We start from the raw sequence: 13,581 nt of genomic DNA, 5'->3' as shown, positions 1-13,581 counted from the left end.
TTATCAATATATTTATTGTGTATTTATTAAAGTAAATTATTTAAAATTTTCTATTATTAACATTCTTAACTTGTATTTTAAAGAGAGAGGTTAGTTAAACCCTAATTTAAATCATGACACAAAAAAATTGACTTTTGACGTAATATCAAAGAAAGTTTCTCCTTGCAACGTTGCTACCTTTGGTGATAAAAATGACAACTAATTGCTTTATATGTTTTCGCCATTGTGATTTCAATCCATCCACTTGATTTGTGAAATCAACAAACTTTATCAGTAACTTGAAGAATCAATGTGCATGCCAAAGAATGTCTAGCTAAAAGCCTAAACTCAAAAAATACCATAAAATTCAATAATTAGTCCTAAAACATACAGTTACAATAAGCATGTATGTTGTATCATCTTCATAGCAAACAATCCACTATGAATTAATTAACACTTGCACATGCATCTACTTGGGTCTGCTCAATCATGTCATAATTAATTAATGGGATGCGTTGACCTTAACAATAATGTATATTTGTTTAGGTGTAATAATGCACATTTTTATACTTTTCATTTCTATTATAATCATCCACTTGTGCATAGATAATTTAATTGAATTAGTACTTTTTATTTCTATTATAATATCACAATTACCTTCAATTTCTTTTATACCAATGAATTTTTTAAGTGAGTTGACTTTACTTTCTTAGCTTGAAATCGTGTTGCCTCCCTATTCATAGTTTCATTCTGTGTCTTGCTTGCTCTTCTTCCACAGATTTTTATGTCTGCCTTCTCTCTTAATTACTGGTACGTGCTGATCATTTATTTTCTCTCATATGTTTGATTGATTTGATTCACTTCATATTTTCTTTCTTTATTGTTTTAGGGAAATTCGGAAATATATTCCATTTGAATAATAAGGATACAGATACAATCGACACACCTTGTGCTTCAAGATTTTTCACCTATACATAGTTCGGTGAGTATAATTGGATATGTAATAACTATGCTACTACTTGATTTCTTTTTTTTGCTTGAATTTTTTCTAAAACAAAGATGTGTTGGTGGTTAATTAATAAAATTTGACAAAAAATGTATTTTAAACAAACAAAGTACAAGATTTAAGTTAGCATATGGCTATTCAAAAGATCCATATATTTGACATGAAGAAGAATCTAGATAAGACGAATTAACTCATTCATCTATTCAGATTTATCATTATTTTTTTTATATTTTCTTTTAAGAGAAAGAGATTTTTTTTTTTTTAAAATGAAGCCTAACAATTAGTTACTCAAAATGTTTATGTAGATTGCTATACAAAGATTAAAGAAGAACCATTATTGCAAATATATTATATTATTACTGTAAAGGTAATATTAAGATCATAAACTTAGATATGCATATGACATATATAGATGTACGAACATAGAAGATCTGAAATATTGATAAAGAGGAAAAAAAAGAAGGGTGTGAGTGAGAGATTCATATAGCAACAGAAGAACAAGTACTTCAACAAATTGCTCCTACATACTTATAACTATTATTTATTTTTCTTCGTTCATTTTTTTTTTATTTTATTTTTACTAGACTGAATTACCACGAATTATATAAATTCAGGTGTAGTCAGATAGTTGAGAGATAGTTGAGAGTCTTTAAATAATTTAATTGATTTGACTGAATTCTCATCTAACGACTCTCAACTATCAATTTCATATGAGGTTGACTTCATCTAAATTTCTACCTTCTGGGAAATAAAAAAAATTATAAAGTAGCTATGAAGTTGTGTTTTACACTAAGAAATCTTCAAGATTACCGGTTCTTCGAAGTTGCATGCGCAAAAGAATAAAACCTTATGTCTGTGTATCTCTCTTGAACACACACAATTTTCTAGTGAATCTTTCAAGACTCTTTTAGTTATTTTCTTATGACCTCTTCTTAGAGTTATCGGTTGCTTTAGGGTTACTTGACACATTCATACCACAAGCATATGGTTCGAAAAATAACTCTTTGAACTTTTAATCATATTTTACCTTCCTAATAATTGATGCTTAGAGCCTTGGACCTTGCTTTTTATTATTATTATTATTATTATTATTATTATTATTATTATTATTATTGATGTTGATAATTTTCAATAATAACTATTAAATTAACAAAATTCAAACTCGTTCAATTTCTATATATTACTAAATTATTCAACAATCTTTATTTTTCTGCAAATTTATTCATAGATAAGCTATTGAAATTAAAAGAAAGATAGATGAGAGAGAAAGAGAGGCATGCCATTTTTCTTGAACAAATTTTGATAGCTCTTTTCTTCCTTTTTTTTTGTTACTTAAAAAAATGCTTGTAAATGAGTCAAAATAACTTTCAAGATTATAAGGAAGAAATTATACAACAACAACAAAGTCTTGTCCCACTAAGTGGGGTCGGCTACATGAATCAAACGACGTCATTGTGCTCTATCATGTATCATGTCTACAGAGAGACCGTTTACATATAGATCTCGTTTGACCACCTCATGGATGGTCTTCTTAGGTCTTCCTCTGCCTTTCGCCCCTTGTCCATCTTCCATCTCATCCACCCTCCTGACTGGATGTTCTATCGGTCTTCTTCTCACATGTCCAAACCACCTAAGACGCGATTCAACCATCTTTTCCACAATGGGTGCTACTCCAACTCTCTCCCTTATATCTTCGTTCCTTATTTTATCCAATCGCGTATGACCACTCATCCATCTCAACATTTTCATCTCTGCCACACTCAGCTTATGTTCATGCTCCCCTTTAGCTGCCCAACACTCCGTACCATAAAGCATAGCCGATCTTATAGCGGTGCGATAGAATTTACCTTTAAGTTTTAAAGGCACTTTTTTGTCGCATATAAAACCAGATGCACTCCGCCATTTTGACCAACCTGCTTGGATCCTATGATTTACATCATGTTCAATCTCTCCATTATCCTGTATGATGCACCCAAGATACTTAAAACTTTTAACTTTTCGTAGGCTGTTTTCTCCAATCTTCACCTCTATATTAGGGTTTTCCCTTCTCAAACTGAACTTACATTCCATATATTTCGTCTTGCTACGGCTTATGCGCAAACCATACACTTCTAGAGCTTCTCTCCATAACTCCAACTTCTTATTTAGGTCTTCCCTTGACTCTCCCATAAGGACAATATCATCGGCAAAAAGCATACACCATGGCACAGGATCTTGGATGTGCTCTGTGAGTACTTCCAAGACTAATGTGAAAAGGTATGGACTTAAGGATGATCCCTGGTGTAATCCTATACCAATAGAAAATTCCTCTGTCACACCACCTTGAGTCTTCACACTAGTTGTGGCCCCATCATACATGTCTTTAATTGCACGAATATATGCGATCCTTACTCTCCTCTTTTCTAAAACCTTCCATAAGACCTCCCTTGGTACTCTATCATACGCTTTTTCCAAATCAATAAACACCATATGTAGATCCCTTTTTATTACTACGATACCTCTTCATCATCCTTCTTAAAAGGTATATCGCTTCAGTGGTAGATCTGCCTAGCATAAATCCAAATTGGTTCTCTGTTACTTGTGTCTCTTTTCTCAACCTCCATTCTATCACCATTTCCCATAACTTCATGGTATGACTCATAAGCTTGATCCCTCTATAGTTTCCGCAACTTTGTATATCCCCCTTAAAATCTCATTAAAAAGCTTGGTTAACCAGTTGATGCCTTTTTCTCCAAGACCCTTCCAAACCTCAATCGGGATATTATCAGGTCCTACTGCCCTGCCATTTTTCATCTGCTTTAGAGCCTCTTTTACCTCGAAGTCTCGGATCCTCCGATAGTAGTCAAAGTTTTGATCTTCTTCCCTTGTGCGTAATCGACCAAGGCTTGGAAAAGTCTTCTGTCCCTCATTAAATAACTCGTAGAAGTAGCTCTTCCACCTTTCATTAATCTTCTCCTCTTGAACCAACACATCTCCATCCTTATCCTTTATGCACTTAACTTGATCCAAATCTCTCGTTCTTCTTTCACGGCTCTTTGCGATTCTATATATACATTTTTCTCCTTCTTTCGTGCCCAAAGACTAGTAGAGGCCCTCATATACTCTTGTTCTTACTTCACTTACAGCCACTTTTGTCTCTTTCTTAGCCGCCTTATATTTTTTCCAGTTATCTGCGTTGCGGCATAGAGACCACTCTTTAAAGCACTCCCTTTTTATCTTTATCTTATCTTGTACACTCGCATTCCACCACCATGACTCCTTGTCTCTTGGTCCTATTCTTTTAGATTCACCAAAGCTTTCTTTTGCTGTTCTTCTAATAACTTCTGCCATCTCCCTCCACATCTCTTTCGCGCTTTCATTCCCATCCTACTTTGCCGCTTCTCCTACCCGTCTTAGGAATCTTCTTTGTTCCTCACCTTTCATCTGCCACCACCTCGTCCTTGGGTTCTTCGTATGATGTCTTTTCCTCAACTTTTGCTCAACGCGTAAATCCATGACGAGCACCCTATGTTGTGTTGTCAAACTCTCTCCTGGGATAATTTTACAATTAATGCAAAATTTTCGGTCGACTCTCCTCAACAAGAAGAAGTCAATTTGAGAGCTTGTCATGCCACTCTTATAGGTTATAAGATGTTCGTCTCTCTTTTTAAAATATGTATTTGCGATGAGAAGATTAAAGGTTGAGGAAAAGTCCAAAATAGTTTTACCCTCGGCATTGATCACCCCGAAACCATGGCCTCCGTGAATATTCACATATCCAGTCACTTCTCTCCCAACATGGCCATTTAAATCTCCTCCTAAGAAAATCTTATCTCCCAAAAGTATGTCTTGAACCAAACTCTCTAGATCCTCCCAAAACATTATCTTGTGTTGTTCGTCCGAACCCACTTGCGGTGCATCGGCGCTAATCACATGGAAAGCACCTCCCTCCACCACAAGTTTGATAGAGATGATCCAATCTCCCACCCTCTTAACATCCACTACGTCCTTCTTTCACTGCTTACCCACAATTATTCCAACCCCATTCTTATTCTTCACCTTTCCTATATACCAAAGTTTGAAACCAGAAGTATCAAATTCCCTAGCCTTCGCACCAACCCATTTTGTTTCTTGTAGGCACATAATGTTAATCTTCCTCCTTGTCATGGTGTCCACCACCTCCATGGACTTTCCTATTAGGGTGCCTATATTCCATGTCCTAAATCTCAACCTTCTGTCGCTCCAACCTTTACCTTTTACTTTGTGAACTAGCTTATTTACCCTTGTCCGTTCATGAAAACGCGAGAATCCTTGCTCATTTAACACTATATTCGGGCACCGATGCAGCGGCTCTTGCTCATTTGACACCGTACTCGAGCCATACAGCGCGTTGCTTCCGGGCAACGACCTAGCTTTAGCGCAATAATGTCTTTGATTCATATCATGGGGGTTCGACTATATTTTTATGTTGGTTGTCGAAGACCTAACACAACCCTCCTCCTTTATCTGGGCTTGGGACCGGCTATATACCGCAAGTGTAACATAGGCGGAGTTATAAGGAAGAAATTATATTGTTAAATAATTTATTAAATTAGTTTTTAAAAGATAATTTTAAATAAACTTTTAGTATTTATTTTTGATAAATTAAACTAAAAATTATTATATTTAATAAACACAACTAATGGTTTCGAATTAAATCATCATACTAAATCGAAACTGTTGGCTTCAATTTACCATGGCATCTGTTCACGTGTATAAATCGAATGTAATAGATTCGATTTCCTAACAAATATAAATCGAATCTCTTTGTTTCGATTTACATGTATGTACAAATCGAAGTTATTTGTTTCGATTTATAAATATATGTCAATTTGTATGCAATTCAAATTTAATAAATTCGATTTAGTATTGGTTTCGTAAATCGAATTTAATAGATTTGATTTATATAGAAATGGATCTTGGGACATTCAGTAGTCATGTTTGATTTGGAAGATCTGGATAATTTTGGGTTTCAATTGGTTTATTCTGGTAATTTATATAAAATATTTATTTTTTAAAAAAAATTGTTTCTAAATTCTTTTAATTTGATATATAAAATACTATAAATTTCACAATATTGTATGTTCTTGTTATTAAGTATTATCTCATTATCTGATTAATTTATTTTCATGTCAAGTAAAAAAATGAGATTGAATGACATTGATTATCAATTATGATTAACCCATCATATATGTATGTTTGTTTCTATCTAATATTTATATTTTATTCATTTTTTTTCTTATGGATGATCTTACTTTCTTTCTTAATACACTTAATTAACAATCTTCCTTTAATTTTTTCATAGGATCCGAAAATAAAAAATGATTGATAGTGTTGTTAACTTTGCACTGGACAACTTGTCACGGCTGCTTGTTAGTGAAGTGACTTTGCTTTCTAGCGTAAAAGATCAAATCAGGTCCCTAAATGATGAACTGAAGTTCATGAACATCTTTATCAAGAGTTCTGAAGGAAAGCGTGAGGATCCATTTGTGAAAGAAGTGGTGAACCAAATCAGAAATGTAGCATACCAAGCTGAAGATGTAGTAGACACCTATGTCGTCAATGTCAACAATCAAAGAAGCAGAAACATGTTGGGGAAGTTCTTCCACAGCAAAGACCATGTGATGATGTTCCATGAGGTGAGTGATCAGATTAACAGCATCAAAAGAAGGATCGATGAGATTTATCAAAACAAGTCTAAATATGGCATCCAACAAGGTGATTTTGAAAGTCATAATGGAAACAAAGAATTTGCAAAAGACTCATTGATTGCGAAAAGGAGGAATGTGGAAGAAGAGGAGGTAGTAGGCTTGGTGCATGACTCTGATGAGGTGATTAACCACCTCGCCAGAAGAGGAGATTCGAGTCGTAGAGTTGTTTGCATATTAGGCATGGGTGGCTTGGGAAAGACCACTCTTGCTCGAAAGATCTACAACAACAAGAAGATCAAGAGCATGTTCCCGTGTCATGTGTGGGGTTTTGTGTCCAACCATTACAGAGCACAAGAATTACTACTGAGCCTTTTGAAGCTTTTGGGGTTATCCTCAGAGGAGTATAAAGATTTAAATGATAAAGAGAAAATGAAAAGAAAAGTCAGAGAATGCATGAGTGGAAAAAAATACCTGGTAATCCTAGACGACATCTGGAATATTCAAGTGTGGGACGAGTTGCAAGAAGCCTTTCCTGATGAAAACAATGGTAGTAGAATATTGATAACCACACGTATTGAAGATATCTCTCATTATACAAGAGCAATCTTCACTTACGAACTTCCATTTCTTGACGAAAGTAAAAGTTGGGAATTATTCTGTAAAAAGGTGTTTGGTAAAGAAAAATGTCCTCATGAACTTGAACTTCCTGGAAAAGAAATGGCTAATGCTTGTAAAGGTTTGCCACTTGCCATCATTGTGTTAGCCGGTATGGTTGCCAAAAAAGAGAGGTCACCAAGAGAATGGCTTAAAATCAAGAATAATGTTTCTTGGTATCTTGTTCAGGAGGAAGAATATCGAATTGTGACCAATATTCTGAAGCTTAGCTATGATGACCTTCCTCAAACATTAAAGCCATGCTTTCTTTATTTGGGAGTGTATCCTGAAGATTATGAAATCAATGTGAGAAGATTGTGTCAACTGTGGATAGCTGAAGGGTTCATTCAGAAAAAAGAAGTTGGACCATCAAATTCACCAGAAGTAGAAGATATTGCTGACATGTATTTAGATAAGCTGGTGGAACGGAGCTTGGTGCAAGTGGCAAGTAGGAGGACTGATGGGGGTGTGAAGACATGTCGAGTCCATGATCTTCTTCGTGACCTATGCATTTCAGAGAGTAGGGAAAATAAATTTATGGAAGTGTGCACAAATTTGGATGCTATCAAGTGTAATTCTCGTAGGATGTCTCTCCAGTATAGAGGAGAACTGAGGCTAACCGAAGATAACCAATCATCTGCACGCTCTCTGCTTCTGTTTGGTGAAAACACTTACTGGGAGAATGAATCAGAAGGGTGGAAACAGATAAAGAATGGCTTCAAGTTGGCTCGTGTATTGGACATGAACCAAGTGAGGCTATGTTTATCACCTCGTGGATTGACGACATTGATCCATCTAAGGTTTTTGAAAGTTACAGCATCTTCTAGAACAATTGGAGATGAAGTTTTAGCTTCTATATGCAACCTTTGGAATCTAGAAACGCTATACTTATGGATTAAACACTCTATTACTCTACCAAACAAAATATGGAAACTCAAGTCACTCAGGCATGTGTATTTAAACTGTGATGATATATTTAGAGAATTGACTCAAATAGAATCAATAATGCAGAGGATGAAAATGGAAGAAGCGACGAAGATATTTAAAGGATGGTCTGGAGGAGCATCAATGTCGAAGATGAAAATTGGAGAAACAAAGGTGGAGAATCTTCAAACACTGCATAACATCTGTCTTAATGCAAGAACAGCAAGCGTCCTAAAAAAGGGCATGTTCCCCAACTTGACAAAATTAACTTTGCGTGGAGAGGTGACAGAGCTGCCAGAGGCACCAGAAAAAGAATTCTTAGAGAACAGTTTGCAGTGCCTAAACAAACTCCGAACGCTAAAGCTACTTGGCATCGCGATACTTCCATTAGATCGGAATGCGTATCCTACAAGTCTTACCAAGATTACCATATCCTTTGGTCAACTGGATGCAAGAATAATAAAGACCCTGGGACAGCTTGCCAACCTGCAAATCTTGAAACTCGGTGGCAGAGGCATATATGGCGATGTTGATTGCGTAGCTGGTGACTTCCCACAGCTTCGAGTACTACAGTGTGGGGCTGACATGGTAGATGGCAGGTGGAAAGTAGAAAAAGGAGCAATGCCTCAGATTCGATATTGCAACATTCCTCACATCCGTGACTAAGAGTGATGAGGTTATATTCATCATCAACATTCGACCTTTGTTTTTCTGTATGTCTTGATTACCGTTTAATATCTTTCCTTGGATATGTAGTTTTATTACGATGTTGTTGCTTTAATGTTTATGTGTGTAGTACTACTAATGTTATTGCTTGGACACTTCGCTGAGTTATCGTGTCCGCGTGTCGGACACATTTCGAACACGACACTCACGACACTCGTCCGACACACTTAAATACAACCACATATCCGTGTGTCCAGTCTTATTCTTAACATATATTCTTAAAATAAATTTAGATATAATATATATTATTATTTATTAAAAAAATATTTTAAATACTTGATATAATTAAAATAAGACATTAAAAATAATTAAAAATTTTAATTTATATTTTAATATCAATAAAATATCAAAATATCATTACAATTTATCTAAAAAAGACTTTATATTTTATATATATACGTGTCTCCGTGTCATGTAATATTTTAAAATTCGCGTGTCAGCGTGTCCCGTATCGTATCGTGTCCGTGTCCGTATCAGTGTCCGTGCATCGTAGGATTCCATCAACAGCCAGAGCCCAAATTTAATTTTGTATGCTTTTCTTCTGTGTTTATTTTATTTGATTGTCGGACTACAGGGTATCAAGTTTCATTTGCATTTTGTACAATGATGAATACAAGAAAACAAAAACATTAGCAATTCCATATAAGATATAGTTAATTAACATTTGAAGCTGTGATTTGGAATCAATACTCAGATACTCCAAAACATAATATTACATTCAATGATCACCAACTTCTCAATATACTCCAAGCTCGAATAGAACGGCTTTATTGCCAAATTAAAGCAACTTAATTCACAAAGATACATTGATTTCTCGCTTCCACAAATATTCTCACGGCAAGAATTAATACTGGTTCATTAAGCAATTTTCCTGTATATATCTTCTGTATTGAACTTTAGTCCATAAATTAAAGAACACTACTCTATAAATATATGATCCATAATCATAACTCAAGCACATACACCCTTCACTAAGTATAATAATATAATCAATTACTATATGCAAGTTAATTAAGATGGTTAATTAACCTCTGGGAAACCTTTGATTTAGATTTAAATAATTCCTTTCTTTTATGTATGTGTTAAGATTAGATATTTTTTGCTACCCCATTTTAGGGATCGGAATAACTTCAATTATATTTGATACTTAGCTTGCTTACATATATATACATATACTTGCACAAATGTTCATACGGCAAGAATAAGATGCTTATGTATCTATCTTTTGGCCCTTTATTTATTTATTACTTTATATTGTGACAAACGCATGCATTGCTCAAAGCCCAGAGATTCTTTGGACTATATATGACTTAAGGCACCTTATGGCAATTATTTAATTTACTATATATACTTGCTTTTTATTATATAATTTCCTCACTTTGGTGTGGCTGGTGCTGCTCAATCTAGCTACTACCCAAACCGATCCTATTTCAACTTTTTCCACAAAGGAAGCAAAGGAATTTATCAAATTATTATATTGCTTGGATAATATTTATTAAGGTACATTATCTCAACTTTAGGGCACGGTTATGAATACTTAACATCATTTAATTAGTGATTTTTCCCCTTCTAATTTCGGTTGTCTATCTAGTGAATGTTTGTTCTTTCACACATTGGATTAATTAAGTTATTTAATTTGTTGTTGCACACATCATCATGGCATTGTTGCTTTGGTAGGAGCTCTTATATACAAAGGAACATCTTTTCAAGTCAATGTAAGTTTAATTTATGTTACCGAATAAACTATATATAGATTCACCAATATAATTATCTTTATTTTAGCTTCACTTCCTTGGTATATGAAATCTACGGCTCCTTTGATTTTAGCCTATAGTTCCACGGTTCCACCCCCTAATTAATGAATCTTTGTTTACAGTACATTATTTCTTCTATTTTTTATTTATATTTTAAATAACATATTATATCATTTCTAATTTATTCATATATACTCATTATTAAAAATATATAAATCGTTACCATTAATTTATTATCTAGCATGACTTATTTTTAATGATTGAGCGAGTACTACATACACACTGTTAGATTCTAAAGAAATTGATGAGCGAGGAAGAGATTATTTAAACAACATTGATGAAAGATAATTCAATGCATCTCAATAAAAATTATAAATCGAGTTAAATTCACATGTAGATATTTTAATATAAAATTAATAATTAAAAATTATCAACTTTAAATAAAAATAAATACATATAAATTTTAATCAATTAAATTATATTAACAGAATCTTTACGCACTTATTTAACCTTTTTTTTTTCTCCCCCACTTGTTCTGTGTAGGTTCTAACTGCCTAATAGGATCACAGGAATAATCTCTTGCCTCTTGGCACACCACCTGCTGTTGAAGTTGATTTTAGATTTTTTAATCAAGGTGAGACACATTTATTTCTTTTATATTCTCTGTGTCACTGCCAGATTCTCAATATATACATATATCTGTTTCATGAAATAATAATAATATTAAAATTTGGTCAATAATTAGTCGGTAAAAAAAAAGTGATGAGTAATTTTATATTATTGAATAAAATTTCACATTATTAAAAATATCAATAATAATTAATTAATGATTATAAATCATAAAATTTGATAGCCCTAACACTCATTGATAATTAATAACAATGATAATGAATAATGTAGCATGCATATGATCTATTTATCTATTTATAATAGAGTAATGTGAGAAAGATAATAAATCAATAATATAAAGTTATTTTATTTAATTTAATATTTATAATTTTATATATAATATTTATAATTATATATTTAAAATTATTCATTTATTTTAATAATAATTAAAAAGTACAAAATAAGGAAACTAATACATTAAAAAAAAAGTTATGGCTTCTACTATAACCTCCAAATATTATACTTATATGTATTAAAAAAATTTTAAATAGTTCCACCATTATTTTTAGACATTTACTTTCATTTTATTGTGCCACGAAAGATTTTGTTTTTAATGACATAATATTTTTTAATGACGATAGATTATAAAAAGGAGTTAATAGTCAATTTTGAAAGCTACTCTAATCTTTATTTTGATCTTTGAAAGATAAAATTAATTAAAATTGTTCCCAAAAAATATACGATTTAGTAACGTTAGTCCTTCTATCAATTGGATGATGACGTATCACGTTAAGTACCATGTGGCATGATAACGTGCACTACTAGAAATAGGATTTTTTCGGACGAAAATTTCAAACGAAATTTATTCCGTCTGAATGACTTTTTTATTTCGGATAAATTTGAGACAAATGTTGAACAATTTTTAGTGGAGGCATTGGAATAATATATTTTGTCCTAAATTTGTCTAAATTTTGTCCCAAATTTTGGCGCCAAATTTTTTTTGGATGGCGCCAAAATTTTCATACAGATTAGTAACACATTTCGGACAAAAGCTATAATTCGTCTGTATTTCATCTGAATAACTTTAGACAGATTTTGGACGCATTTTGAAAATTGTTAATTCTATCCCAAATTTGTCTATAATTAGTCTTAAATGTTTTTACTATAGCTAACCCCTTGAAATAGGCAAAATTTTTTCGCACAAATTTAGGACAAAAATAGCATCATTTGTAAATTTCGTATGAAAGTGCATCAGTTTTCAAACGGATTTCATATGTTTATTGAAAAATTATAACATTTAGTATAAAAATAATGTTTATATTTTAAATTGGTCTATGATTTATCCCAAATATTTTTACTATTTCAAATAAAGTTTCTTTTCCCTAAAATAACCTTAATTATATATAACTTATAAAAGAATACACTTTTTGTTTCTAAAACTTAATTCCAAAACTTCTTGATCAAAATATGAAATAATTAGGGGTGGCAACGGGGCGGGTAGGGGCGGGTTTTTGCTCTACCCGACCCCGCCCCGCCCTACAGAAAATCCGCATCAAACCCGCTCCGCCCTACCCGCGCCGATGCGGGGCGGGTAATTACCCGCCCCGAGCGGATAGGGGCGGGGTGGGTACCCGCGGGTTCGGGTAGTGTTGCCACCCCTAGAAATAATCATCGTATTGATTAATTTCTCATTTATTATTATACATGTTCATAGCCTAACCCAAAACACTAAGCCAGATCTATTAAGCTTAAAGGCCCACCAAAGACCTCGCTCTACCTGACCTACTAAGAGGTCGAATATATAAAAACGGAACTCAACTACTTTTTCATATAACAATTGAAAAAACGCTTAGTTTTAATATTATTGCAGTAAAATTAGATATCAGTTTAATTAAACCATAAAAATTGATTTTTAACAAACTGATTTTTATAAAAAAAAAAAAGAGCATTAATACACACAATGATAATTACTAAAAAAAGAACTTACTTATATAGAGTTTCTTTCAAAAGACCTCTTTAACAAATTAATCCACATACCATAGTTCAAAAGAAGAATTCACCACAATTCTTACAACAAGATTTTATATATATATATAGCTTCGTATATGAATTTATCTATTGATTAATGATTGTGTTACGCAAGTAGGAACTATATAAACACCTTCAAGAATTTGAAAAAAAAAATTACTTATTAATCTTAATTGAAACCTATCACTAAATAGAACATTTATATACAATTAAACACCTTTTATATATATAT

The 13,581-nt window shown here is 32.9% G+C and overlaps 2 protein-coding genes across 2 annotated transcripts in view; both read left to right on the top strand.

Annotated features, from left to right (window-relative positions):
- LOC107635641 (disease resistance protein RPP13) lies at positions 640–9,104 on the top strand. Its single transcript, XM_016339165.2, has 3 exons — positions 640–789; positions 869–961; positions 6,309–9,104. The coding sequence occupies exon 3, from the start codon at positions 6,325–6,327 to the stop codon at positions 8,896–8,898; it is 2,574 nt and encodes an 857-aa protein (XP_016194651.1). The 5' UTR covers positions 640–789; positions 869–961; positions 6,309–6,324; the 3' UTR covers positions 8,899–9,104.
- LOC107635642 (disease resistance protein RPP13-like) overlaps positions 10,327–13,581 on the top strand; it is an 11,247-nt gene continuing 7,992 nt past the window's right edge. Inside the window, exons 1-3 of the mRNA XM_016339166.2 lie at positions 10,327–10,458; positions 10,636–10,673; positions 11,256–11,346. The gene's annotated coding sequence lies outside the window, so the exon portion shown is untranslated. The remainder of the gene's footprint in view (positions 10,459–10,635; positions 10,674–11,255; positions 11,347–13,581) is intronic.

This window comes from Arachis ipaensis, chromosome B04 (assembly GCF_000816755.2).
Source record: "Arachis ipaensis cultivar K30076 chromosome B04, Araip1.1, whole genome shotgun sequence".
In the NCBI taxonomy this organism is placed as follows: Eukaryota; Viridiplantae; Streptophyta; class Magnoliopsida; order Fabales; family Fabaceae; genus Arachis; species Arachis ipaensis.
The sequence above is the reverse complement of the archived record's forward strand: the minus strand, read 5'-3'. Positions and strand labels throughout refer to the sequence as shown.